The sequence below is a fragment of the Cyprinodon tularosa genome, unplaced genomic scaffold, assembly GCF_016077235.1.
Source record: "Cyprinodon tularosa strain WSP-4 unplaced genomic scaffold, ASM1607723v1 ctg37, whole genome shotgun sequence".
NCBI lineage: Eukaryota > Metazoa > Chordata > Actinopteri > Cyprinodontiformes > Cyprinodontidae > Cyprinodon > Cyprinodon tularosa.
Window position 1 is genome coordinate 4,168,440 of NW_024039085.1, and position 27,778 is coordinate 4,196,217.

A 27,778-nucleotide genomic window follows, 5' to 3' on the forward strand; every position below is an offset into this window, starting at 1 on the left:
AAAGGCTGTGGCGCTCCTCCTCAATGAACGTTGGAAAGATGGCGACAGCATACGCACAAGCGAGAGTCCACTGTGCCGGCGGATAGAAAGTGATTTAAAGAGACCGAGATCTATCTTTAGTGCAAAGATCAATCGGTGCAAAGTGTATCAGATACAAATTAGAGATGGTGTGGCCCATGCACAGCTAGGAGCAAGAAGCCACTTGTTTGCTATGGAGCCTCCAGATCGCAACAAGCCGAGCAGGTATGTTGGATTTGTTGAGCAGACTCTTCCCCAGCAGCAGCTCGCTTTGCCAAATAGGGAACCGCGTTGCAGCTCTATGGGAGAGCTCGCGCACCCCTTCAGATATCGACTTCCTGTCAAATAGTGTGCAGGTTAATGCATTTGCAACTGTGAAGTTGTAACTTTTTTTGGGGAGGAGCTGCTAAATTTGTGTTGTTATTATAACCTCAGTAGTTTATTAGTGTCTAGAGCGAAGGGGGGATGCTCTGCAAAGGATAAAGGCAGCAGAGGGGAGGAGAGAAGCGACATAACAGGGAGCAGCTAGCTAACATCTACATGTAGCCTGACAGTTTATTGTTCACCCGCGAGTTGCTAAGCACAGGCAGACGGAGCTCAGGTGTGTTTTCTTTTGTTAAAATCAGTTTATAATGCGGAGTTTATGGTGTTTGAGATTTTAATATAGCTTTATCGACTTTGTACTTCAATAATGCCGTTACGCGCAAACTTTAGGCTAGCATGTTGCTCCTACTGTTGTTGTCAATCCAGACTTTTCGCATACTTTCTGTATGCTTTGTGCATATAGATTTTCTTTCTAGAATGCACCACAACTGTTTGAAATGATTCAACAAATTTCTTCGCGTGAACAAAACAAACACTTCTGCAGGTTGATACAAGCAGTTATTTTAAAATGTTTGCAATGAATGCACGTCTGGTTATGGAGATTCTTCCTTTTTTTTTACTAGACACTCAGGAATCTGCTGTTTTGTCTTCCAATCTCCTCCCTTCTGCTAACGAGCAGTTGTTTGTCGGCGCAGAAAGTAACTTTTAGGACATTTATCTTGTCGAATGAGCTCTTGGCGATTACAACAATCTTGATATTAAGTAAATAACCAGCCCTTTTCTCTTTTAATTGTTTATTTTGAAAATGATTGAGCACAGGGCAGTTGTTATTACCTCTTGTGGCCACTTTGTCAAAGTGAATACACAAACAGATTGAGAGATTGTGCAACACTGACCCTCTTGGTGTTTTTTTTTTTTTTTGTCCAGCTTAGTTGCATGACAATCATAATAACCACCAGCTTGCAGTGCTGTTGCTTCTATTTCAAATGGCTTTTAGCTGCAGCACTATTTAATATACCAATTACAAATCAAAGCTTTGAATTCCAGATTTACTAATCCATGCTTTTTCTGGTGGAATCCTTTCTTTTCCGCTGAGAACAATCTTGCCCATGCATTTTTACTATAGACATGCATAGAACTCATAGATTTCATTTAAACAAAGAACCAATAACGGAAAAGTGCTTAGCATTTATTCATGTATGCATATATCGTCAAACATCCTATTTATTTCATTGTTAAAATCCACACACAATACAGTTCCGAGATGCGCTAATCAACGGGCAGGAATGAAGGATTATTTGCACTGTGCTGCTGTAAAAACAAATCTGGTGAAGTTAACATTACCTCCCTGCAAAAACCCTGCAGCAGCTACTTTGCAGCGTCTCTGCATTTGTTTGTTCCATTATAGTGTCAGTGATCAGAGCAACAACTTGAATTAATTATTAGGACCCCTTCACGTCTTAAACTGTTGAGGGTTAATCCTCTGGCTGTCTTTTAAATTTTCTTTGCCAGTTTAAGTAAAGGCCAAAAGAATGAAGTGCACAGTTAAATGTTGTTCTATCGACGCGTTATGCATTAATTATGCTTTAGTTTGTTTTTATTTAGCTTTCAAAATTATTTCCTTTTTAAACTCCACACACAATGTCCCCAATTACCTTTGATTTAAATTGAATTTTGCTCAGCACTTTGGTAACAGCCTGTTGTTTATAAATATGGTTCATAGGTAAATTTGTCTCTGATTTTTAAATTAAACAGAACACATACGTTACACTATTACTCTGAGATTGGAAACTATCAATTTCCTTTATCAGTCATACACTAAAAAATTTTCCCTGTTTATTAAATGCACCCAAACTAAAAGCTTTAACTCTTTCTGGTCTATAAACTCCCTTGATAATCATTAGGACTGTAGTCTTCTGTTATGCTTTATTTGTGGCAATCTTCTAATTCCTTCACTGTGTGTCTCATTTAAACCGATCAAAATGCATACAACCCAGTTTTTCTTGTGCATATGTCGTAATGATGTCTGAATTCTTTTGGTACTGCCGAGCACTGATTCACATAGAATTCAACCATACCAAGTTCTGGTACCTAAGGGCATCATTTAGACCACGGCTCTGCATGCAAAAAAACCTGATAGCGCACGAAGCTGCTGTCATAATAAAGAAAACAAGCATAACTGATTAGAAATTGCTCTAATACGGGGTGCAGATTACGCTCGTTGCAATCTTTGTGATGCAAAGTGCAAGGCGAGTGTCTGAAATACTTCTAATCTGAGGAAGCACCTGGTTTAGAGCAAGACTTTTCTCAAGGCTGAAGAGTGCACAATATTTAACAGCCTCAGATCTACGGCTACTAGCCCCGCATTCAGCACCTTTAGCATGTCTGCATCCATTAGCTACCCGTCATCTTCAGCCAGCAACGTGGATGTACAGAGATGATGCAAGTAAGGAGCATCATCATCATCTTTGTCTGATCCAGGTAGCCAAGGCTAGCGTTTAAGATGACATTAGCGTAGTACTGATTTCCAGGTTCCACATCAGTTAAAATGTGAACAGTAACCATTGTTATTTATATGTTAGTCCTTGGAATAAAGCATGATTGGAATCCTCCTGGAAAAGATGGAGTTTTGGATTTCTACTAGAAAGTACAAGATTTTGTTTAAGGGTTTTTTTTGTTTGAAATGTGTCATTGCTGTTGGCTTTAATGCATCTAATGAATTTGCAAAAATCTGTTTTGCAAATTAATCATGTCCTTATTGAAGCAGTAAGGGAGTGAATTAGTGCCATGTCCAGTAGAGAAGTAGCTGGCAAATCACTTCTTAATGTCCAGGGGGTCGGCCTTGCATGTCTGCAGTTATACCAAGATCATTGAGACACTGAACATGGAAAGTTGCCATGTCCACCAGCATGCATGTGCTGGCCTTAACTGAATTGGAACAAGTAACAGTCAAACAAGAGATTTGCTCCTTTAAACAACGCTCTTGTGATTGATCAGTTGGTGGGTGTCTATACTTTACTTCTAATGTTACACAGTTGCAATGCATATAAACAATATTTAAAAAATGCCCCTGCATGCAATGCATGCTAAGTTGGGGAAATGAGTTATGTGTTCTTTTTGCAATTGAAGGCTATCTCTATCTCTGCAAGCACAGAGGTCCTTTGTCAATAATGCCTCATTCTCACTCAGTCTCAAGACATTGTGGCTCACAGGCATTCCAGAGATTTCAGGATGTGATGCAGTGTGTGCTGCAGATTGCTTCTTGGAGCCTTAGAGCCTCTCTCTTCGGGTAGAAGTCATTAACGTTCACATTTGCCCTCGGCACAGACTGCAGAATGCAGATGGATCATCCTCCTAAACGTTTCCTAACTGCATCTCATCTCTTCCCCCACCTGCTTTCGAAGAGAGAAACTAATTTTCTCACATTCTTTTTCTATAATCTGTTGTTTCCTCTGTGATAATATCTCTGTATGAAACTCAGTAATTTGATATACAGATATATATCGCAGAAGTTTGGGAAATGCAGAGCTCTGTGCTCTTGATTTTCTGTTTGCAACACGTGTGTCTAAATGAAAGTGAAAGCTGTATTCGGTGCTCATGATGGCACAGTCTTAGATGGAGTTTAAAAGCAGAGCAGACAGCTGCATGTTCTGATGCAAGTTGCATAAGACGAATGCAAGTCACTGTTTTCCTGTTTGCCATAAGGCATAGATATATTAGTCTGCAGGCTCCACCACTGCATTAAACGAGTTTCTTTTGTACAAGATTTGCCGTGTAATTTTAAGTATGCATTTGAAGTAATACCTTGCAGAATAAAGGTTTACTGTTGTGTGTGAACAGCAGGCTTGCACAGTTACATGTTGGAGAGGCTGGGAGGTCCAATCCCGGCAGTGTCGCACTGTTCCAGTGAATGGGTGTGGTCAAGTACTTTGTGTTCATTGTTTGCGAATTCTGACAAACTATGATCCCAGGACTGAACTGTGGTTCTCTCTGCCTTTTTAATCACAGTATGTACAAAAGGGTCAGATATTCTTGCTACAGAATGCATGAGGTAAACCTCCATATGGAAGCGATCACAAGTCCACACACTCTTTCCCCCTTATTATTACTTTTTGCACAATATCAGCAGTTTACTGGAAGCTGAATGCATTAGCTAGTAGATGCATGCTTCCTAATCAAAGTGGGGGGTAATCAAAGTAGGTGTTCAGCCTGCAGAGCTTAAACTATGCCTGTATGAACTAATTAGAGAAAAGTGTGCTCTTGCAAAACTCCAGCCACCTTTCCCTCCTTTTCCTACCCCCCCCCCCCCCCCCCCAAAAAAAAATCCACCTTTAGTTTGGGCATTGTAAGCAAGTGTGCTCACTAACCAGCTGTGTGGCATTCAGTCGTGGGCCTCATGGGCCACGTGTCACAGCAACACAATAGCGTCCCCATGCATGTACAATAGGGTGGATGGCTGGTGTCAAAGGTCGGACCCCCTGACTGGCAGCCTCCGGTATCGCCGCTTCTGACGCTATTCAGAGAACACTTTCGATTTTGTGCTGTTTATTATTCACTTAGTGTTTCTACTCGGGGGCAGGAGCATTCCTCTGGCCTTTATTGGACTCCCAATGAGCCATCAGATGAGCCATTGAGAGCAGCCAGACACCATCTGCAGTGATAATTCACTAGTGGCAGCCAGCAGGGATGAGCTTGAGGACCATAGTGTGGCTGTGGTTAACTACAGGACACAAAGGCCATGGAACTTTCTCTGCGTAGTTTTTGCGTAGGATTAGAAAAATATGTAACAAAACAAAAAAAACCAGAAGAAATCTCTGAGCATTTAATGAAACTGCACACACTGTGCCTGAAATGTCCCATGGAAACCTAACAAACAAGCAGCAGTGATGGCGTCAGCAGTTCTTATTTCATTCCTGAGTGATTTAGTAATGCTCTTTTGTTCGTGAAGTGCCTTTTTAAAACCAGCTTTTACACTCTCTCACATACATGAACTATTTTTATCTTTAGACGCACAGCAGCCCTGCAAATTCTTACAATATTTACATTGCCTAATCATTATTGTGATGTCACTGTGACGGCAAGGCTTTGCTTGCTCAACAGGTTTGGAAAATACACAGTTGAATTATTAGAGTGGTACGATTCTATCCAGGATTATTCCCTAACCTAAATTAGAGGTTTGCTTTTTAAAAAAAGAGTGGATTTTGCGGCGTGGTGTTTGCTCTGACGCAATGGCTTACCGGACATTGCTGTGCATTTGAACAGATGGCTTTGTTATACTCAAGCTGTATTTTTGTCCATACTATCTTTTTACAGTTGGCAATTTAACATTATCACATCCTGAACCACCAGGATGTGTTACTCCTCCCAAGTGACTCTGAGATGGCATCACCTGGGATGATATATATTGCATTTTCTCCGCTCCTGTTCAGATGCATTATAAGCTGGCTTTGATGTCGTAGAGATAAAACAGTTGCTGGTAAAATTATTATAAATATTTTGTTAGTAGTACTACTTTGAATAAAGCAGTATCCATTCTATAAAAGAGTTTTCTTGAAGGTCTATGATAAGCATATTGCAAAGGCAGAAGGAAATGACTAACCTTGCCTGCAAGTTGAATTCTGGTGGTATTTGTACATTCACAAATGCAGAAGAATTCGTCGTCTTCTGATCCTACTTCACCCATTTCAGATTGACCCAAAATGGGTCATCCTACATTTTACTGCTAAGCCTTAAGGAGGTATATAGAGCTGTGAAGAAAGCCAGGGCTTCCAAACAAGAGAGTTGCAGCAAAAAGGACATGGGAAGTCAGGATGCACACACAGCATTCTGCTGAATTACCCTCCTTTCCCTCGTAAAAAATTGACTGTAGCAGTCCCATATTAACAGTGTGATCTCAATGAATATTAAACTTTTGATTGATGATTTATTAGATTCAAATTTGTTCCCGCTGATTAACTGACACCCATAGAGTACGTTTCTTTCATGATTGTAGTGTGGCCGCCGTCCACTGTTCATTCCTTAGCAGAGCCTCACCAGTATTTGCAATGTGTCACAGTTGAAAGCCTGGTCTGGGATTATTCACACTGTTTAATCAGAACAAGGATGCAGAATGCATGTAATGAGGTTCTATTTGCATGTTTAAACACTCAATGAAGTCCTTAATTTAACACCCTAATAGTGCCCTTTTAGCCGTGCTACATAGGGAAGCGGTGTTAATCTCTGCTGTGCTCTGCGGGGAAGGATGTGATATAAGAAAATTGGAATATATTGCGCAAAAAGTTTGTAACCTGATAGAAAAAGACTTGCTAGCAACAAGTGCTGTTGATTGGGAAGGCTTTCGGTTAGCACTGCTAACAGCACAAAGTTGTTTGATCACACACAGAGCTATATCACATCTATCATCAATTTCATTAAAGCAAAGTGGCAAATGATCTGACGGCATGTGACATCGACGTACGCTGTCTTTTAATGATAGTTTTATATCTCTATTCATTGGAAATTATAACACTGTATTATTCTTTTATTAACTAACCTTATAGGTACCTGTTTTGTTATGTCACATATATATATATAAGTTTAAAGGTAAATAGTAACGCTGTATATTTCAGCACTGGGCACCATGAGATGACAAACGGATGCGGTGCCATCTGATGTAATACTACAAAGCCAGATGGTGACTACCAAATAGAGCTCGACCTCTAAAGAGACGTGGTGAAGCAGCTGCAAGATGTAATTGAAGACCAAATGATATTGAGTAAATGAACCAATCTACCTTTTACTTAATAAAATCTAGATGCCTCATATCAGAACATCAAGGAGAATGAAAATTCCTGATCTTTACAAATGCAAACAGGGATGCAGCATCAAAAACAAATTAATCAAATTATGTTTTTTTTGTGCTTCGGACTGTGAAAATTGAGAATACATTTATTCTGCAGCCACATCTGAATGCCTTTAGATTTAGCTTGCACCTTAATGAACACCATCCTGTATGCTGTATATCGAACCCCGTTCCTGTCTTATTCCTTTTGGAATCACATATTTGTTTGGAAAGATCCTCTTAATACATCAGAACACTTAGGCTTTTTAGAAAATGGCCACTTATTTAATAATCATTAGTCTATGATAAGATCGGCCAACTTTACATCAAATAATTAATTGATAACTTGCATCAATTTGTAGGAGTTAACCTGAGCCCTGCACATCATCAGTCTGGCTAGCCAGGTTGGGAAATTATAAGAAACTAGAGATATTGCAGCTGCCAATAAGCACAGAGTCTTTGATGTACAGTTGCTGCTGTATTATGGACAGCAACTGTACATCAGTACTACTTCCTAGACTTTCAGGCTACGTTCACACAGCAGCCTGATGTGACCCAAATCTGATTTTTTTTTTTGGCCATATGCAACCTGTATCTCATCTTTAATGGCAGTCTGAACAACACAGATCCGAATTTTGCGACCTAGGCCACTTGGCTGTGTGGTCCTGAATCCGATACGAGTCTGATCTTTTCAAATGCGACCTGTGTCTGAACAACCAGGTTGCATTCATCCGACCTGAATGTCGTTAATTCTCAACAAAGATCACTATTCTGCATCTTTCTATGCAGAAGCGGAAAGAAAAACAGCAATCATGGTGGACCATAATGTGAAGAGAAGTCTTTATTTTTTTTTATTTTTCTTTTTGACTTTCTTGAAAAGATTGAGTTTTTAAGGTAGGGAAAGAGCGCTACAGTAGTAGCCATCCAATATTTCCCCATTTTCCGTGATGGGCCCTTGGCTGGTCCCCTACAATAAATTTTATAAACATAAATATTTGTACTATAATATTCTTTCTTTCATGATTTATGGTAATTAAGATCTAAAGAGAAACACCTTCTCCAAGTCAGACTGTAGATGCGCTACAGCACTACTTCCTCAAACACAGAGCACGTTTGTTTGTGACATCATTTTGACCTCTATTGTGCATGTGGGACACTTGCATTGTATGAATGCAGTTCACACTCGCATATATTTGGAAATGTAAATGTCAGCGCATAAAAAATTGGATTTCACAAAAATAAATTGGAATTGTGCATTATGGCCTGCCATGTGAACGTAGCCTTAGATGCTAAATTTCTCCTGCGGAGTAACGTTCTTCTCCAACTGGCCCATGCTGCTTAGCAGCTTAGCTAACATTTACCGTAGTGTACCTGCTGTTTTCTTCATTGTCTCGGAACTGTCTGTACTGTATTTGATGGTTGGCCTATTCTAACAAAGAGGCAAATATAATAAAAATAATACAGAATCTCAACCTTCACAGTGAGAATGTTTAACTCTTGATTGGCTCCGTAGTTTTATTTTGTATTTTTTTAATTAATTATAATATATTTTATTTTCTCTGGACTAGTAAAACACTTTTTGACAGACCCTTCGATATTGCTTCCTCATGTCATATCTAATGCATTAGAAAATTGTCCTGTTCTGAATTCATTAAACTGTGCTGTTTTACAATTCATTCATTAGTGCTTTAGAATATGAATATGTATAGGGATAAGATATAAGTTTAGTTATCTCTAAGTGGTTTGTGCTATACACCAAATAAATGACAAGTAAATACTTATGGTATATATTGTCGCATATTTTTTCAGCGGAATAATTATCATATGGTTTTCCAAATTTGTAAATACAAGGGCAACATATTGTGTTATTTAACAATTCTTGTATCAACACATGCAGCTGCAGATTTTGGCATTTTTAGCAGTATTCCATGTTTGTACTAATTAATTTCTAACATTTTCTACTTTGCTGTTTGCTACTATTACTTTTAAAACCTTAAATGTCCCATGTGTTTAATCGTTTGACCGCCTTTTGAATTAATGAAGATATGTAGACTTGGATTTAAAGAATTGGCAGCAGGTGTCCGTCTGCCCTGTATGTCTACAGCTGCCTGCGGACGCATTGTGGTTTGTCTGACATATTCTGTTTTGGGGCAGATGGGCAATAGAATCTGGAAGTTCTCTCTTTGCCTCCTTTAAAAAGCCTCAGCAACTGATATCCAGATTACCCCCCCCTCTCCCTTAACAATACTCCCTCTCCAGGGAATTATACCCAGCCTTTCCCCTTTATATTCCCACTACACAGATGTTAACAGGCACGTGTTGGGGAATGCTTCTCGGTTAGATGATTGATGAGGGCAGTCATTGTGATCGGTATAAATATAACCCATTTTCTTGCTCTCTGTCATCTGCTTCTTTCTTGTATTTTTGGGGAGGGTGGCAGGGTCAAGCTCTCCAGGCTTTCGTTTTAATCCCATTAAAAACGCTTAAGAAAGACATTGAGGGACAACACTCTTGACATTGTAATCTGGGAGAGCGTGCCGATTGTTCTTGATTTCCCCGAAATGAATCCTTCCTGGCCACGCTCCAAGTTCTTTCATCATCCAACTCCTTTTACATTTCCTTACATGTGACTTGCAGTCATAGCTGGTTTATGTTGAACAGAAATGTTGTGATTTCCATATTTTGATTGATTTCTGATTTGCATTGTCTTAAAAACTGACTTTTGATTTTATTTTATTTTACTGAAAAATACTTTGATAAAACCTAATCACTGAAAAAGTAATTTGTAATAATTACTTTACAAATTGTGACATGATACCGCTGCAGGACAAAGCTGTCACCTTAAAGAGGGATTGTTTTATTATATTAAAAGAAGACAAAATGATTACATGATATGTATTAAATCATTTTTAATTCTTATAGAAGCAGTTTTTATGGTGTGAAAGTCTCAGAGAACATAGAGCCTTACCTTTACCCAAGGTTTCGAAAAGATGCCTTATATTTCTAGATCCAGCATTTCTTTATATAAAAAGTTAAAGGCCAATAAGATAAAGCAGTTATGCTGTCTATCAAGCTCTCTTTTTATCTGCTGAAAACCTCACCCTATGTCACAGCCCTGAATAAACTTGCAGCTGAAATAGCTAATGCATCTCTTTGCTTTCCCTGACTTCATTTATTCAGTAACTGCATCCAGTACAAGTGTGTACCAAGTATGGCGTGTTTATAGATTGGATAATTGTCAGATCTTATTTTTTGTATTAGTTTCCCAACCATCTATTCACCAGTCCTCACTGATCAAGCTAAAAATCAACCAATCACTGGCTGATTACTTGGATAATCTTCAAGGGGCTTTTGATTTTTAACATCATTATGATTCACCATAATCAATCAATTAAATGGAAAAAAAACACTTTATACTTTCTACTTTTTTTTCAACAGTATTGCACTCAGGGTTGACTGAGTTTTCTTGGAAACCTTTTTCAGTCAGTGACCTAACTAACAGTTTATGATGATGACTTGGTCCCCTAAGCTGTTTGAGCTGCCATTTTCACCATAGGTCATTATCCCTTCTGAATATCTTTAGTCATGCACAGAAGACTACTGTTGTACATTTAGAAAGTTGCTGGACTCCTGTAGACAAAGTCCTCTTGATTACTGCTGGTTGCTGCAGACATCCAGCCTAGTTACCATTGAGCCAGCATGTTTTACCTGGCTTTAGAGGAGATTTACTGTGCACTTTCTTTTTGGTGAAAAACAGGTCTGCACAGTTTTCTCTTGCAAACAGATGTCCTTAAATTTGACTTTTGACATGACAGAAGAAGGGCAAGGCTTCCATTAACATCTCTGCCATCTTTTATTTAATTCTGTAGATAAGGAACTAAAACCCCTGCCTAATAGTTTTTATTTCTCCCATTTCATTTATTCTTCACAGGCAGGCCAAGCCAGCAGGAGTTTCGTCCCAACAGAACTCTGAGATTGATGACTCCTCAGATTTTCCTAGTGAGGAAGACGAAAGTCTATATGGGACATCTCCTCCTTATACCCAGCGTCAAATGAAACGCATGTTTGGCAAACAAAAGAGTAGCCAGTCCAGGGGTGCTGGGCGATCTCCAAACAAAGGTAATTTAAAAAGCTGATATCTCCAAACAGCAAGGAAATTCTTCAACTGTACTGACTTCTATGTTTCTTTATATTCCAGCAGATGTAAGCCCATCAATCCAGGCAGAAAGTCCCAAGCCAGCTGAGAACACTGAGGAGATCAGCTATAAGCAGGGTAAAAAGCAGAGGACCACAATCCGTTCTACAGAGAGAGACCACAAGAAGACCTTCGATGACTCTTACATTGTAGAGCCAATCTCAAAGCCGGGCAATTTGGGTTCTCTTAGCATGGGTCCAAGGAAACATTATTTGAGCCTCGGCTGCAGCAGTGGCAAGCTGCCTTTGACTATGCCACATATTGCACGGACCCACCGACAAACCTCCAGGACAGACTGTCCCGCTGATCGCCTCAAGTTCTTTGAAACTCTACGCCTGCTGCTCAAACTCACATCTATGTCCTCTAAGAGGAAGGAAAAGGAGCAGAGGGGTTTGGAGAACATGGCCTTCATGGGGCACAACAATGAGGTAATTTGGTTGGAGCTGCAGGCATGGCACGAACGGCGTTCCACTAGTGACCAGGACCTTTTTCTATTCACTGAACGCAAAGCTATCCCTGAAATCATCAGCAAGGTGCTGCACTTTAAGGTCAACTATGACAGCCTGAAAGGAGCTCAGTGTTTGGAGTCTCAAACAACCCAGGGACTCTGTCAGATTGAGCAGAAATCATTTGCTGTAGCAGAGACCAACCACTGTGGAGTAGACACCTGGGGCTTTAGTGCCTGTCCTTCGTCAGCTATGAATGCAGCCGAGCCTTTAGGTTCTGGTGCTGATTGCAGGGAGCACCTTCAACGCCAGCGGCTGGCTTTCGAGCAAGTCAAGAAGGTTATGGAACTCTTGGAGTCTGTTGAGGCCTTGTACCCATCGTTACAGGCTCTGCAAAAGGACTATGAGAAGTACGCAGCACGAGATTTCCAAGGCAGAGTGCAGGCGCTCTGTCTGTGGCTCAATATCACCCAGGACCTCAATCAGAAACTGCGAGTTATGGCCACTGTGTTGGGTCTTCATGACCTATCACGTATTGGGTGGCCCGTTTTCGAGATACCCTCACCCCGCTGCTCCCGTGGAAATGAAGAAGAGAACGAGGAGGATGAGGAGAATGACTCAACAGCCACTTTTACTGCTGACAGTGATCCTGAGGACAGGGATGCAGAGGTGGAGGGGGAGGTCGGACATCTAGCAGAGGAAGAGCTGTCTCCCATCCTGACACCCAAATTTGCCCGACTCCTGTCAGAGGAGGAGTTTCTCCCAGCCGCTGCTTCTGGAAATGCAGAAGCGGCTGCTGGAGGCGAAGTGTTTTGCCCCACAGCTATTTACAGACCATTTGTGGATAAAGCTCTAAAGCAGATGGGATTGCGTAAACTGATACTTCGGCTGCACAAGCTGATGGACCGCTCTCTTCAGAGGGCAAGAGTGGCGCTGCTCCGACACACTCCTGCTCTGGAGGTAAGGGCATCGTTTCTATAACAGAACCATCTACATTTCAGTCAGTAATTCTGTCTATGGTTGCTCCACAAATTTTACATTTAATCTAATCTAAAAATAACCTCATAGTATGTCCAGCTGCTTGCATGTGGCTGATAAGCAATTATCTACAATCAAACTATTTTCTCAACTTATCAAAAGATTTACCTTCCAGGGTCAAAATTACCAATTTATTTGGTGTTAAACTTTGATTCTATAGTTCCTATTGTATTTGTCTCACTTGATTTCTACATTGATTACTTTAATCACTTTCCCATCATTGCCAACAATACTAGGACAATATTGGGGCTTACTTTTTTATATCAGGCAAATGATCATCAGGAAGGAATCGATAAGAAAAAAAAACACACTTTGGTGTTGGCTTGTCATTTATTAAATAAGCTAGTAAACCTGCATTAACACCAGAGGATCAAACATTTCTTTATTTATAAAACACTTTTTAATAACAAAGGTCATGAAGGTGCTGCACAAGCAATTGAAAACGGTAAAATTAAAACAGGCTACAGGGCTCGATGTTAACCATCGCCCGGGGCAAGTAGTTTTTATTGTCAGGAGATCATTGCAGTTGCCCGCCGGGCAAGTTCAATGATCGCAAAAAAAAAATTATTTACCACTCAAAATTACTTAAAAATCACGGACATTCGCTGAAAATGACCCACAAGCGTTGCCGGCGCCATCTTTGTTGTTTTGTACACATTCTTGCATGATTTGAAAAAGCTGCATGATTTTCCGCTAGATGGCGTGATTCAGCTCTTGGGGAGAGAATTCTGCAGAGCAGCACCTGTGTAATATAGTATAGATTATCATCTATACTATAATACACGCTAGATTAAAAATTATCAGTCAAGGATTAGGAAAATAATAATATTTGCATGCGCACAGTGTAAATATTTCTATCATGGCAGTCTTCTGTACAGTGGTCATACATTAAAAAATTTTCATTCAATTTTTTTCTCTTAGACATTGGAGTGGTGCATTTAAATGTTATAGAGCTAAACATGTTAAATTGGTGAGTAGTAGTAGTGTAAGTAAGTTTTTAACCTGTCAAGTTTTTTTTAGATTTTTAACATTACAATTTATATTTTTCCAAGCACACAACAGTTTAAAGCAAAGTTTAGTTTGAAAAGAATGTGCAGAAAGGATTGAAAAGCATGTTAACACGTTAATGTAGGCTTGAGTTCATTATCTGACGCATGCATATACACACCAGGAACCTGGAAACTTACTGATCTACAAAAAAAACATTTAAAAAACAAACATGTTTCATTGATATATACGGTATACAAAAATGAATATTAGGAAATATATTTATCAAAAATTATACTGGGCAAGTAAAAATTGTTTCTGGGCAAATGAAATTTGGGCAAGTGGCTTTCACATGCTTAGCAGCAAGAACAAATCTATCAAATGGCCTCATATGTTCTCAACCTGTTGTCGAGTTGGAATATATGATTTACTAGTTCTCTTTATGGCTCACACTAACAGTTTGCAGACCTCCCAGACCCCATGCTGTACAGCGATTACCTGCCGGAGCTGTCTCGCCACATATCCTGCACCAATCCCACTGATCCGGAGCTGGGAGCTGACCAGGTGTCCTGGGAGGACCTGCGGGACATGGATCTCCCATCCTTCCGACCTGCGTTCCTCGTGCTCTGCAGAGTCCTTCTCAATGTTATCCACGAATGCCTTAAACTGCGACTGGAGCAGAGACCCGCTGGAGACCCCTCCCTGCTCAGTATCAAGCAACTGGTGCGAGAGTGTAAGGAGGTTCTGAAAGGAGGCCTCCTGATGAAGCAGTATTATCAGTTTATGCTGCGTGGAGTGGTGAACGATGCTCAAGGTCTGCAGACAAACGCCAATATAGACGACTTTGAAGAAGATCTACACAAGATGCTGGTGGTGCGTCTTTCTTCTAATACCTTCTTCCTCTCCAGTTAATGTTAGTTGTAGTTTGTTGGTTGTTATGAATGAATATTAACCACATGCCACCTGTTGTTTCTGCAGGTTTATTTTGAATATATGCGTAGTTGGATCAGGATGTTGCAGCAGCTTCCTCAGGCCTCTCACAGCTTAAAGAACCTGTTGGAGGAGGAATGGCAATTCACAAAGGTCATCACTCCTTACATCCGTGGAGGAGAGGCCCAGTCTGGTGAACTTTTCTGGTGAGTTTAGATGAAATGTGTTCAGGTTTCATCATAACTGGTCATTTTGTGGTACATGAATATGGATCAAGATCCAAAACTTTGGATCTTTGGAACTAAACACAATATTCCTGCGGAGCAGAAAACAAGAGAATATCCGTTTTTTCTGCTAAACTCAGTGATTTATTTTACAAACTGTGACAGAAATGAAAACTGTTGCAGTTCTAGTCAAGGGTTTTCTTTCAGGCTTTCCTCTTTTGTCTACTGGTCTTTAAAATGGTTTATAGGTTAAATTTCATAGGTTTTATTTAAAAAAGAAAAGTTAAGAGAAAATTTGGATATATTTTCTCAAACGTTAGGTTAAATATGTTTACAATATTTTAGTAAATGAAGATTATTTTATCAGAGAAGTCGGACTGCTTCTCATTTTAAGGTCAACACCGCCTGCTGGCCGTTACAAAGAATGCCTCTTATATTCTTACATTAGCTTGCTGATAAAACTACCAAGTGTTGGAGATTAAACAACTACTGCATACATTCATACACTGAATGATTTTCATCTTTGTTCAGTTTTGCTCTTTTTTTCCATCCATTTGCTTTTACATCTACAGTGAGTAATTCCAGACAAAAAACAGAGCACAAATCAAACAAAATAATAAAATTTTAGTCTTCAAAGAATGACATTTTGAAATGTTCATATTTCAATAGACCAATAGAGCTGTTGTTGCCTTTGCAGTAACATTGCTGGGATGCTGCTGGAATCCACTGGAGAGTTTCTTGATGCTGGTTTGGAGAAAAGTGGCAATGAATTCTGGGAAAGTGCAGATGACAGCGCCGCCTCAGATGAAATAAGGTTAGAGGGGATGAAATTCACACAGTAAGATTTCTAGAAGATTCATCAGGCTCAACTTTCTTTTGTTTGTTTTTCTCTCTTTGCTGCTTTTTTTTTTTTTTGTTAGGCGCTCCGTTATTGAAACCAGTCGCTCTTTAAAAGAGCTGTTCCACGAGGCCAGGGAACGTGCATCTAAGGCTTTGGGCTTTGCAAAAATGCTGCGCAAGGTAGAAACATCTTTTCATTTACTTCACAGATAACTACTTTGATCTCATTGATTCTGTGGATTTATTTATTTTGCTATATATGTTTTTTTTTCTTATATCTTCCAGGATTTGGAAGTTGCTGCAGATTTTAACATCACTAGCGGGGTGCCTTGTCTCCTGAAGGCACTGAAAATGAAAAGCTATGTCAAGGTGGTCCTCAACCTTTATCTTCCCTTTTGATTTTCAGATGAAATATCTTCCTCTCTATTGTTTGGTGCTGAAAATAGTCTAATCACCTCCTCCTCTCAGGTTCAGATCCCAGGCTTGGAAGAGCTCCAGGTCTTTGTGCCCTGTAGCTTGAAGAATCAACGGGCTCTCATCCTGCAGCTTCTCAATGCTGCTGCTGGGAAAGATTGCTCCAAAGAACCTGATGAAATGGCTGAAGATGATGCCTACCTGCTCATTAGCAAACACGGAGCCGGGGACTCCACTACAGAGGCTGACTGGGCTCGGTGGGATGGTGAGGTTCTCCACCTGGTCCCACAGATCGAAGCTGTCGACACTCTAAGAGCTATGAAGGTAGTGAAGAAATTCAGAGCAGCGTTTTGGGCCAGTATGTCTATGTGGTGTTTTTTGGCTTACCACTGTTTACTGTGGTTTCAGGTTGAGAACTTGCTCTTGATTGTGATGCAATCGGCTCACCTGGTGGCCCAGCGGAAGGCTTTCCAGCAGTCCATGGAGGATGTGCTGACCCTCAGCCGGGAGCAAACATCAAGCCAGCCTCTTATTGCCAGCGCTCTGGAAGATCTAAAGGTACTTGCATAACCTCCTCCTTGTAGCAATAACAGTCATGCATCAGTGCTTTCATATATCTGATCGTTGCTGCAGTGGTAATGATTTAACCCAAATTTCCATTCTTTATCAGTATAACCAGACCATGAGCACCAGCCTCACTCATAGCTATTTATAGAGCCACCAGCTACTTTCAAAGCTGCAGCACTCTGTGTCATAATGCTGTATGCTGCAGTTGATCTTTTTCAACACGTTGATCATTTATTTTAAAAGCTGGTAATTGATAGTACAATCATTCCTTAACCTCAAATCTTTTTTTTAAATCGCTTTTTTAACAGAACAAAGCATTGCAGCTATGCATTAAAATAAGCACAGCCATCGACCAGGTGGAGTTCATGTTCACCACAGAGTTTCAGGCAGAGGTGGAGGAATCTGAGTCAGCCACTCTGCATCAGTACTACAGGGAAGCAATGATCCAGGGCTACAATTTCGCCTTTGAGGTAAGAACCTTGGACAGTGCAGTAAGCATTCAGCTCTCTGCTGTAATTTTTATTGATTGACATTCTTTTAAAACAGTACCACAAGGAGGTGGTCCGCCTGATGTCAGGCGAGTTCCGACAGAGAATCGGGGAACGCTACATAGCTTTTGCACGCAAATGGATGACCTATGTTCTGACCAAATGTGAGAGCGGGAGGGGCACCAAGCCCAGGTGAGACCTAACCATCTGATGCTCATATGTTGCTGAGAAAACCCTTTTTAAACACTCAATGACCATTTTGGTTTGGGCAGTGCTTGTAAAAACAGCACTTTCATTTGATTTAGTGTTAATTAAAACTTAACTATTATCAAAACGACAACTGTAAATACTGATAAACAGTAAGAGGACTAGGAAGGAATATATTTATCTTAAACCACGCTACATCTAAATGAGTCTGCATTACTAAATTAATCTAATAAGATTAGAAAAAAATACTGTAGCCTTTTACAAATTTCCTGAATTAAATGGGAGATCCAAAAAAGAATATTTTATTAGAATTTTTCAGTGACTTGATATCTTGAATCTTTTGATTCTCTGGTTGTTGAAAACCAAACTTTTTTTCTTTTATAAAAACAGTTAAGAAATGCCTCTAGCTCCAGTCAGGGTGAATTAATTTCATTCAAGTCAGCGTTATATTTAAAACAAAAGCTCTATTTAATCAGTTCTAATAAATAAATTTTGCATACATTTTTTTATGCAAAGTTTTTTTTGTCTAAATGGTCTCTTTTCTAATTATGTCTAAAAGAAAAGTTTTGTGTTTAACAATCTGCAATAGTGATCTGATATCTTTGTATCATAAGAGACAAAACTAAATGCGGAAAACAAACAAATATTGTGTTGAATATTCCTTCCTTACTATACTTGTTAGGAGTTTCCTTCCTTGCTTTGCTGCAGGGGTCTTCAGTTCTAATCTTCAGTGCCCTGCACCTTTTAGATCTGACTCTGCTTCAATGTCTCCTGAATCAAATGGCTGAATTTCCTCCTCATTATATATTTAAGGTCCCCCAGAGTTCTGCTAATGACCTGGTGCTTTCACTCTGGCAGCAGAAAAATGTCTAAAAGGTGCAAGGCATCGCACCCAAAGGACTGGAACTGAAGACTCCTGCTCTGCAGCTTCATTATTTCTTGACTTTTGAATCATGCAGCTTGACCTAAAAGTTTTACCTATACAGGTGGGCGACTCAGGGATTTGACTTTCTTCAAGCGATTGAACCTGGCTTCATATCTGCATTACCAGAGGATGACTTCCTGGTGAGATTAGCCCATCACCTTGTCCTATTTTGTTTTAAACTGAAACTAGTGCTTAGATTGTGGCTGTTATGTAATTTCTGTTTTTCCTGCAGAACCTGCAAGCTTTGATGAATGAATGTATAGGACATGTGATTGGAAAGCCTCATAGCCCTGTTACTGGCCTGTATATCGGTAAGATGCCCTCTTGTGGTGGAAACTTCTATTATCATGGGAGGATCAGTGTCTAACATGCAGTTTTTAAAGCCAGGGATGCATTGTATATCTGCACAAAAAAACATGCAAAAAACTTGTTGGGTGTTAAGTTACTTATCTTACTTTTTATCAAAAGAGAACTCATATGACAACCACTTAATAACCGATCATTCAAGAATCTAAAATGTTGCTATAAATATAAATTACATGTTATAATATTTTGAAATCTCTCAATGTTTAGGTAAATCAGACATCATTTTTTTCATCACTTCTAATTTTATTCCAGTTTGAATATTTTGAGTTTGATGAGGGATCATTCCAGATTCTGTTCCTTGCTACTTATTTTACAAAGTAATTTTTTTTTTAAATACAGTTGGATGAATTTTACGTATTTATTTTTGTTCAGCACCCAGGAATAGTCCCCGGCCAGTGAAGGTCCCTGCTCCTGTGCGCTGCCATAGCGACCCTCCAAACCCCAATTTGTTTATCCCTAATACAGATGGTTTCAGGTAGGTTACAGCAGATCATTTCTTTGGTTCTGTGTGCATTGCTTTGCTTCTTCTCATAGTTTTGCTTATAAAATAAGCAAACTTGAGCTTCTCTGCATATTTTCTGGCACTTTCTGCACCCTATTTTTATAAATGCATTTAGTGTGAGCGTCTTTCCCACATCTAGTCACAGATGCATACATTCATCAACACACACCCTTATGTGAACCCCCTCCCCCTTCCCAAGGCAGCGAGCCTCAGTTTGCTTTTTTCACCACACAGCTCTCGAAGCCTTCCCTGTGATCTTCGGAACCAGCTTGTCCCCAATGGCCCCCGGGCCATCCTTCAGGGCCCAGGGGACCACAGCCCCATGAAACCCAGCAGCAGTCCCAGTGATGTCAGGTAGCCCCGCCCCTAAGCCAACCAGTGATACTTTCCATGTGAATTCTGAGGAAATGCCTCCTGTTTAGATTTGTACTGATTGATTTTTAATTTCATTTCATTTTATTAGGGTTAGTTAGTGACCTATTGATTACTACTACTGTACCGCAGAGGTTAAAGGACATATTGCCAATAAGCTGAGTTTTTATTAATATCTTAGAGTAAAGACGAGATGAAAATGGAATGAAGATTTAAAATAGAGTTTTGCTTCTTTTATATGTTAGCATAGTGAGTGTTACCAAAGAAAATTTGATATTTCTCAGGAAACAAAGCCTAACAATCCAAAAAGGCTGCTTACCTTTTTGACCGTTTCATAACTTGGGCTGAAGACCTCTGAACACAACAACTTAGTAACATGTTCAGCCTTCCTGCCCTTTGCTGATAGTCTCACTTCTTCTAGGCTTCCTAGATGAACCACGTCTTATCTTTTTTGGTACGATTGACGTTTTAGGTTAGATGTATGCATTTAAAAATGTTATTTGAGGTATTTTCACTCTAAGTCACCTGACAATTAAGAAGTTCCTGGTCAATCGCTGATGTTACAACCGTAGCATCATGCTTGTTTTTTTTTTTTTTTTATCCATCAGTTTAGAGATTTTTTTTTTCCTCCAAAACCCCTTAAAATCAACATGGATAAATCCTTATAACTCATCATATGAAGGCTGCTTGTTGTTCATGGAATAAAAAAAAATACTATCTGACTGAAGTAAGAGTAGGATAGTATTCTGTTTTATTCTGTTTTTGGTATTGATGCTAACTGATGGCTTTTGTAGTTGGTGGCTTTTTATTGAGTGGAATAAAGCTGATATACTTTTAATTCCATCTGTCTAACCTTTTGGCCGTTTCTGATGCATGCTCAGCTGTTTTTCTTTCTGGCATTTGCTGCAATCATTTGCTAATATGTTTTTCAGAAACACTATGTTTTTCCTTTCCATTTAAATTCTGGTGTAGATCTATAGTAGAGTGTTGCAGAATATCAAATCACTGTCTTCCAATATAAATGTTGGCTATAATATAATTTGATGAACACTATAAGCAAGCTTTAGTGCCTGAGCTCACCAAAGCTCACCAAAAAGGGGCAAATGTGGAATTAATTGCATTGATAATGTGATTAATAATTTACCAGTTACATGTCATTTCTGATGTTCTGCTGCCCTAGTTGATGCATTAAAAAAAAAAAAATTGTAGATACATTTTAAAAGAATAAATGGGTTTTGTAGGTTTATATTATGTAGATGTTTCACTGTTATGAAATTTAAAGAAGCCAGTCGGTGGATTAGATGATAATCAGTACATACATCAATAAAGTATTTATTTCTATCTTCTATTTCTATCATGTTTTTAAGTGCAAAAACCCTCAATTAGGCTAATAGCATGCTTTTGTATTGAAGTTTTGGCTGACTTTCCTTTACCTGTTCTCAGGGTATCAAGTTTCCATGAAAACGATCGTCTTTCAACCGTTGCAGCAGAATTAACGTTCAAATCACTGAGCCGCCACTCGAGCCCCACTGAAGAAAAAGAAGGTGTGGGTTGACACTGATCTGCAGGCCTGCTTTCTTTAAACTTCCCTGGCTAACATTTTAATAAAAATGTCGACACTGTTTCAGAACCTACGTATCCAAAGGCTGATCCAAACAGCACCGCACCCAGAAGCTGGGAGCTCCGCACCTCAATCAGCCAATCCAAAGGTGAGTTTCTTTATTCGGAAGAACTTTAGTATTCATCAACTCCGACAAAAGAACTCTTTGCCGATTCTGTTTTTTGTATTTGCAGATATGGCAGCCAGGCAGAGCCCGATGGAGGCCGTCCGTCGCTCCATACGAAAGTTTGAAGAGAAGCGTTATGCAAAGATGAAGCAGCGGAACATAATCGGTCAAGTGTGTCATACGCCGAAGTCTGATGGCATGCATGTCGGGCTCAGGAAGGTGACTTTTAAGTGGCAGAGAGGCAACAAGATAGGTATGGCTGTGGGACTTCCATCTGGTTATGATGTAGCTCATTAAATAATTTGCAGACAATAATATCTGTGTGTGTAATATCAGGTGAAGGTCAGTATGGAAAAGTCTACACCTGCATCAATGTTGACACTGGAGAGCTTATGGCTATGAAGGAGGTATGAAGCACTGAAAATGAAAAAGCACAGGTACTGAAATATAGTTTGTAAAGTGTGTGTTTATTTTATTTTTTTTATATAGATAAGATTCCAGCCAAACGATCACAAAACCATCAAGGAGACGGCTGATGAGCTGAAAATATTCGAAGGCATCAAACATCCAAACCTTGTGAGATACTTTGGGGTTGAGCTCCATCGGGTAAGAAGCTAGCGTATAATTAAGGTAACACGTGATGCGTTCTGAAGCTGATTGGTGTGAATCTGTGTCTGCTACCTTTTAGGAGGAGATGTACATCTTCATGGAGTACTGTGATGAAGGAACTCTGGAGGAAGTTTCCAGACTTGGGCTCCAGGAACACGTGATCAGGCTTTACAGTAAACAGATCACCACAGCCATCAATGTTCTCCATGAGCATGGCATTGTTCACCGTGATATCAAAGGTCAGTGTCTAGTTCCTGTTCCTGTTACTTAATTCTTTGGTTTTAGATGTGTTAGAAGCTCTCGTCTCATTACGCCGCATTTTTCTTCTTTTTTAACAGGAGCCAATATCTTCCTCACGTCATCGGGTTTGATTAAGCTGGGCGACTTTGGCTGCTCAGTCAAGTTAAGGAACAACACTCATACCATGCCTGGGGAGGTCAACAGCACACTGGGAACAGCAGGTAAGAAACAACATCTAGTGGAGGATGATGGTCCTTGTTTGCTCTCAGTGTTGTGGGATTATCCGGTTAAGATCTCATTTAGCAGAGACTAAATTGCAATCCGCGATTCTACATCTCAGGAAACAAAGATTCTGTTCTAGATAGACGTTCAATAGCTTAATACTACAGCTGCTTCACACTGCAGATCAGTGCAACATCTCTTAACATTTGTATGCTGAAGGCACATAGGCTTATGAAGGATTTAAGATTATAGGGTCAGATTAAAATGAGATTGATTTTAGTCTGCCCCTAAAATTAAAGACTGGATCAAAACTCCCTTCTGCTTTTTAGTAGATTTTTTTTCAACCAAAAATGTAGAAAATCCACAGAGCGTTTAAAAAATTAGACATCCACTCTGACTAAATCTGCCTACTTTAAAAACTTTCTAAAAATGAAAGGTTTTTCCTGTTTGAAAACAGGAGACAGAGAAACTGAAGCTGAGATTTGGTTTTAAAAGGCTAAATTTTGTCTCTACTGATTTCTGTATAAAACAGCTGCCATCAGCTGCCACTGATAGTACAACGTAGTATTGACCTCTGTCATTTTTTCTAAGAAAGCTAGTTTTTAGAAAATTAATTTGGTCTATAAGGCAATGAATGATCTGTGGGTTGGTTTCAGGTATGAAACATCTATGAGAAATCCAGAGGGTAGAGATCTGAACTGCATTTTTAAATTCTATCATGCACATCTCTGTGATAGACTCCCTTAAATAAAAATAAAAAAACTCACATTGTAGAAACCATCTCCTTCAAATAACACTAAAAAAAACAAACATTTTACTACAGCTTAACTTTAAAGTCAATTTTTATCATCTTTGGGCTTTTTATTTAATTTATTTGCACCATTTGCATCATTTTATCACAGTCTCAATCTAAGACGGATCACTAGGAGAAAAATAATCTGAAAGATGGAAGATGTATGGCTAAAGAAGATGAAAGGATTTAGAATCTGATTATTTCAAGGCAAAAAAAAGACTACATTCATGTCTGGTTTTTAGAGCTCATTATGAATAAATTTTAGGTTTATATTGTTTCTTATGTGTCTCTTTATTTCTCAGCATACATGGCACCTGAAGTTATAACGAGAGCAAAAGGAGAAGGTCATGGACGAGCAGCAGATATCTGGAGTTTGGGCTGTGTCCTGATTGAGATGGTGACTGGAAAGGTAAGCAGTGATATAGAAGATATTTGCCTCTCGGAATACTTAAGAAAAAGGATTTGCTTTAATACCACAGCATAGATCTACTGCAGCTCTCATCTGCAGTTTTTTTATGTGTTCAAAAGTTCCTCATTCCAGGTGCAGGTTTCTTTTTCTCAGTTTGAATTAGTGAGGCTCTTTGCAGAATTTCCTGTAAAAAGCCAATGTCTAAAAAAACAGAAACATTGTGTGCCGGGGCATGTTCTATTTTTACTTCTCACCAGAGGAAGTTCACCTAAGCAACACAACTTAAATAAATACTTAAACACAATAAACACAACTTAAATACCTGTAGAGAACGATTTGTGATCTTTTTGTGATTTCTATCTGGATCTGCAGAGGCCCTGGCACGAGTATGAGCACAACTTTCAGATCATGTACAAAGTGGGTATGGGCCACAAACCGCCCATCCCTGAGAAGCTCAGCACGGAGGGGAAGGACTTCCTTGGTCACTGCTTAGAGAGTGAACCCAAACGTCGCTGGACCGCCAGCATGCTTCTCGACCACCCGTTTGTCAAGGTACAAAGATTATCTCTACACTTTAAAATTCTCTTTCTAAACTTTGGGCTTAAAAACAAAACGGAAGAATCAAGAGTTTCTCAATGAATTAGACCACTATCTAGAAGTGAAATTATGGAAAGAATGATGTGTTTTTGGTCATTTTGATGGTAATTAAAACCCGAACTTCAGTTTCTCTAGAAATTTGCTGGAGCCTTCTGGTTCTTTCTACATCGTTGCTTCTTGTCTGTCCTCTTGATATTAAGGTTTTGGGCCAAAGGTTTATCAGCAGGGGGCAGCATTAAGTCCTTTATAATGTCCTAGATGACAATGTTGACTTTAGACTTAGTTAAATATAGTGGTAACAAGCAGAAGATCCATCCATCCATTTTCTGACACGCTTATCCCTGCTGGGGTCGTGAGGGGTGCTGGTGCCTATCTCCAGCTGTCTACAGGCGAGAGGCGGGGTCCATCCCAGTCCATCGCAGGGCAACACGGAGACAAACAGGACAAACAAGCATTCACGTACACACTCACACCTAAGGAGAATTTAGAGATTGCCAATTAACCTAACAGTCATGTTTTTGGACTGTGGGAGGAAGCCAGGGTACCTGGAGAGAACCCACGCATGCTCAGAGAGAACATGCAAACTTCATGCAGAAAGACCCCGGGCTATTCTTGCTGCAAGGCAGCAGTGCTACCCACTGCTCGACTGAGCAGCCCACCAGCAGAAGATAAGGGTCCTTAAACCTCATTGGACCATCAGCTATAACATTTTGTCGCCCTGGGATCATCCCCCTGACTCTAGGATCTTATTTTCCAAACCAAACTTGAGCAAAAGTCCTCAGCACACATAAAATGGTTCTAACATGATCTGTTGATCAGGATCGGCTGAACGTTGCAATCATGGCCCATATGTCACTGTCTGCTGGCTCTTAACTCACTTGTGACTCTGCCCCAAACATCTTGAATGGATTGTCTTCTTTTTTTTTTTCTCCATTCAACTGAGCCCTTTTTTGTTGTTTTACATGTAGACTTGTAAAGCATTTCTTTGTAAATAAGGATGTAAAAAAAAAAAAAAAAAGCATTACAATCGACATGGGCCTTAAGAACTTATCAGTTCATCTCTATACAGCAATAGCTGGAAGCCAAATCCCTCAAAATTACCATCCATCCATTTTCTTCCACTTTATCCGGGGCCGGGTCACGGAGGCAGCATTCTAAGCAGAGACTCCCACACTTCCCGCACCACACACGCTTCCTCCAGCTGCTCTGGGGGGACCCCGAGGTGACACCAGGCCAACTCAAAGATATAGTCCCTCCTCCGTGTCCTGGGACTTCCATGAGGCCTCCTCCCAATAGGACATGCCTGGAACACCTCCAGAGGGAGGCGACCAGGAGGCATCAGGAACAGATGCCCGAGCCACCTCAGCTGGCTCCTTTCGACGTGTAGGAGCAACGACTCTACTCCGAGATCCTCCAGGGTAACTGAGCTCCTCACCTGATTTCGAAGGGTGCGCCCAGCTACCATGACAAAAAGAAACTAATGTATTTGTGATCTTGTGCTTTCGGTCATTAACCAGATCTCATGACCATGGGTTAGTGTGGGAGCGTAGATCGATCGGTAAATCAAGATCTTTGCCCCCCCCCGAATCGGCTCCCTCTTCACCACGACAGTCCAGTAGAGCCACACCAATCCGTCAATCTATCTCACACTCCATCCGGGCCCCACTCGGGGAGAGTCCTTTTTTCAAGTGAAGGAAATGAAATTAACATCATTATGCAACAAAAAAAAAACCAACCAATTAACAAACTTTGCCAAAGTAGCACCCATTCTCATCCAGTCCTCATGAGGTCTCTTACGTGTCTTCTTCTGTTTCAGGTTTGCACAGACGAGGAGTGAATGACACCACCTCTTTTCACGTTTACAAACTAAAGCACTACTGTACATGCTGTCGGCAAAAAGAAAACCAAACTGTGGACACGAGATGAAGTTGTGACTCAAGGCACATGGAGTTAAACTGAGGAACTAACGCATTATCATTTCAGAGGAGAACTGGATCTATGAATTAGTAAATTGTGTCTTTATGTAGCCATGGTTTGGGTGGTGCTGTATATACTGTAAGAATAGGTTTGGCCTTAATTCATGTATAAAATGCTGTTAAGTTAAAGTAATTATTGCCACAATTGTTTCACCAGTTCAAACACCTCTATAAAGGCAATGAGGAATACTTTGTTTTTTTTAAATTGGTCGTGGAGGATCGGGGAGCATCTATAGCACTTTTAAACTGTTTATCCAAGGGGAAAGCTTAGTAGAAGAGGAGGGATCCTAAGTTGGTCAAAATAAAATAAAATGTGGCCACCCTCTGTGAATAAAAGAAGGCAATAGTTTCCCTTTATTAAAAAAATGCCATCCAAATATTTAAATATTTTTATTATTCTGAAAGTATGGGCAATAAGAAGGATTATTTAGTGTGTTTTTCGTTGCCTTTTTGCTGAGGAGAAATTGTCAAGTTGGAGCAATGTTCAAGTCTACTGGTCACTGGTGATGAGCTGCCCATGTGACTGGGGCAAAGTCAACTTGGAGGACAAAACGGGGCCAGCTATTCCTCCCTGCTGCTGAACCACACCCACGCACACACACACAAACTTGTGGTCCTCTGCTGCTCCTACAGTGTTTGCTATGTACAAACAATATTAATAAACACATTATTATTGTTTTCGTTTTCAATTTGTTTGTTTTTTTCCAACTCAGAATTAAAGTTTGCTGTGAAACTGCTTTGCCAAGACATTCGATCCGAGTCCCTATATACAAGTGTTAAGTTTACAATTGTTGCCTAATGAAAAAAATGCTGCAAATCTCATTGAAGGTTATGCAAACCTTTTTTTATCAACTTTGAATTTTTTATTTTGAGCAGTGATTTTACTGAAGGCAGTGATTAATTACCGTACATGGAAAATTGTTATTATTTGTAAGAAACATGAAATAAGTTTGTAAGTAAAATTATTTCAGTTGAAATTAATGTATAAATATGAGTCATTGAAAGTAGGTTTGTTAAAACATTATTGGTAAATAAATGGTTTGAAAAACAAAAGCACCCACCTGACAGTCAAGGGTGTAAATGGAGAAGTTTAAGTCGGTGTTGGAGGAAAACTTACAAACACATGGCCGTACACCTGGACTTAAGATCCTGTGACGGGACATCTGCTTTAACATTGACAAGACTTATTGGAAGACTATGAACAGAGAAAACATTAAAGGTACCTTTTAGAATTTTCAGCCAGTAAACATGTGGAAGCATAACCTCTGATCATGAGAGACCTAAACAAATTTTTTCTACATGGAAAAATTTGAATAAACAAAAAATCACCTTGAAGCATCCCTGTCATGACAAATGGTAGTCGCAGCATCATGCTGTGGGGACACTGCTTCTGGCAGCACAGAGGGTTGTAATCAAATCCATACAAGACAAATAACTTATACTATAAATCACTGTTTTTAAGGAAGGTGTTCACTTTAGTTTCTTCCATTTCCAATCAGCTGTTGAGTTTCACTCAATCTAGATGTATTTAAAAAATGAAGA

At 39.7% G+C, this 27,778-nt stretch overlaps 1 protein-coding gene across 4 annotated transcripts; it reads left to right on the forward strand.

The window, feature by feature from the left end:
- map3k4 (mitogen-activated protein kinase kinase kinase 4) lies at nt 1-26,925 on the forward strand. 4 transcript variants are annotated; one of them, XM_038296393.1, is made up of 26 exons: nt 1-243; nt 11,094-11,281; nt 11,361-12,763; nt 14,288-14,701; nt 14,807-14,964; nt 15,680-15,796; nt 15,903-16,002; nt 16,108-16,191; nt 16,291-16,560; nt 16,645-16,794; nt 17,112-17,273; nt 17,350-17,483; nt 18,485-18,563; nt 18,656-18,734; nt 19,162-19,264; nt 19,526-19,645; nt 21,107-21,207; nt 21,292-21,372; nt 21,458-21,643; nt 21,727-21,797; nt 21,880-21,996; nt 22,079-22,238; nt 22,338-22,460; nt 23,557-23,663; nt 24,036-24,215; nt 26,077-26,925. In XM_038296393.1, the coding sequence occupies exons 1-26, from the start codon at nt 212-214 to the stop codon at nt 26,095-26,097; spliced, it is 4,740 nt and encodes a 1,579-aa protein (XP_038152321.1). In that variant the 5' UTR covers nt 1-211; the 3' UTR covers nt 26,098-26,925. The 4 variants fall into 4 exon arrangements, with proteins under 4 accessions (XP_038152321.1, XP_038152322.1, XP_038152323.1 ...); XM_038296394.1 differs by having other exon boundaries at nt 11,364-12,763; XM_038296396.1 differs by lacking the exon at nt 1-243 and adding an exon at nt 414-619.
- The last annotated feature ends 853 nt before the right edge of the window (nt 26,926-27,778 follow it).

What these genes read in the sequence shown, in the direction of transcription:
- map3k4 (XM_038296393.1), top strand. Translation starts at nt 212, where the DNA reads ATGGAGCCTCCAGATCGCAACAAGCCGAGCAG. An exon ending in AAATGAAAAGCTATGTCAAG is followed by an intron (nt 16,192 to 16,290) that starts GTGGTCCTCAAC and finishes TCCTCCTCTCAG; the next exon opens with GTTCAGATCCCAGGCTTGGA. An exon ending in GCGCTCTGGAAGATCTAAAG is followed by an intron (nt 16,795 to 17,111) that starts GTACTTGCATAA and finishes CTTTTTTAACAG; the next exon opens with AACAAAGCATTGCAGCTATG.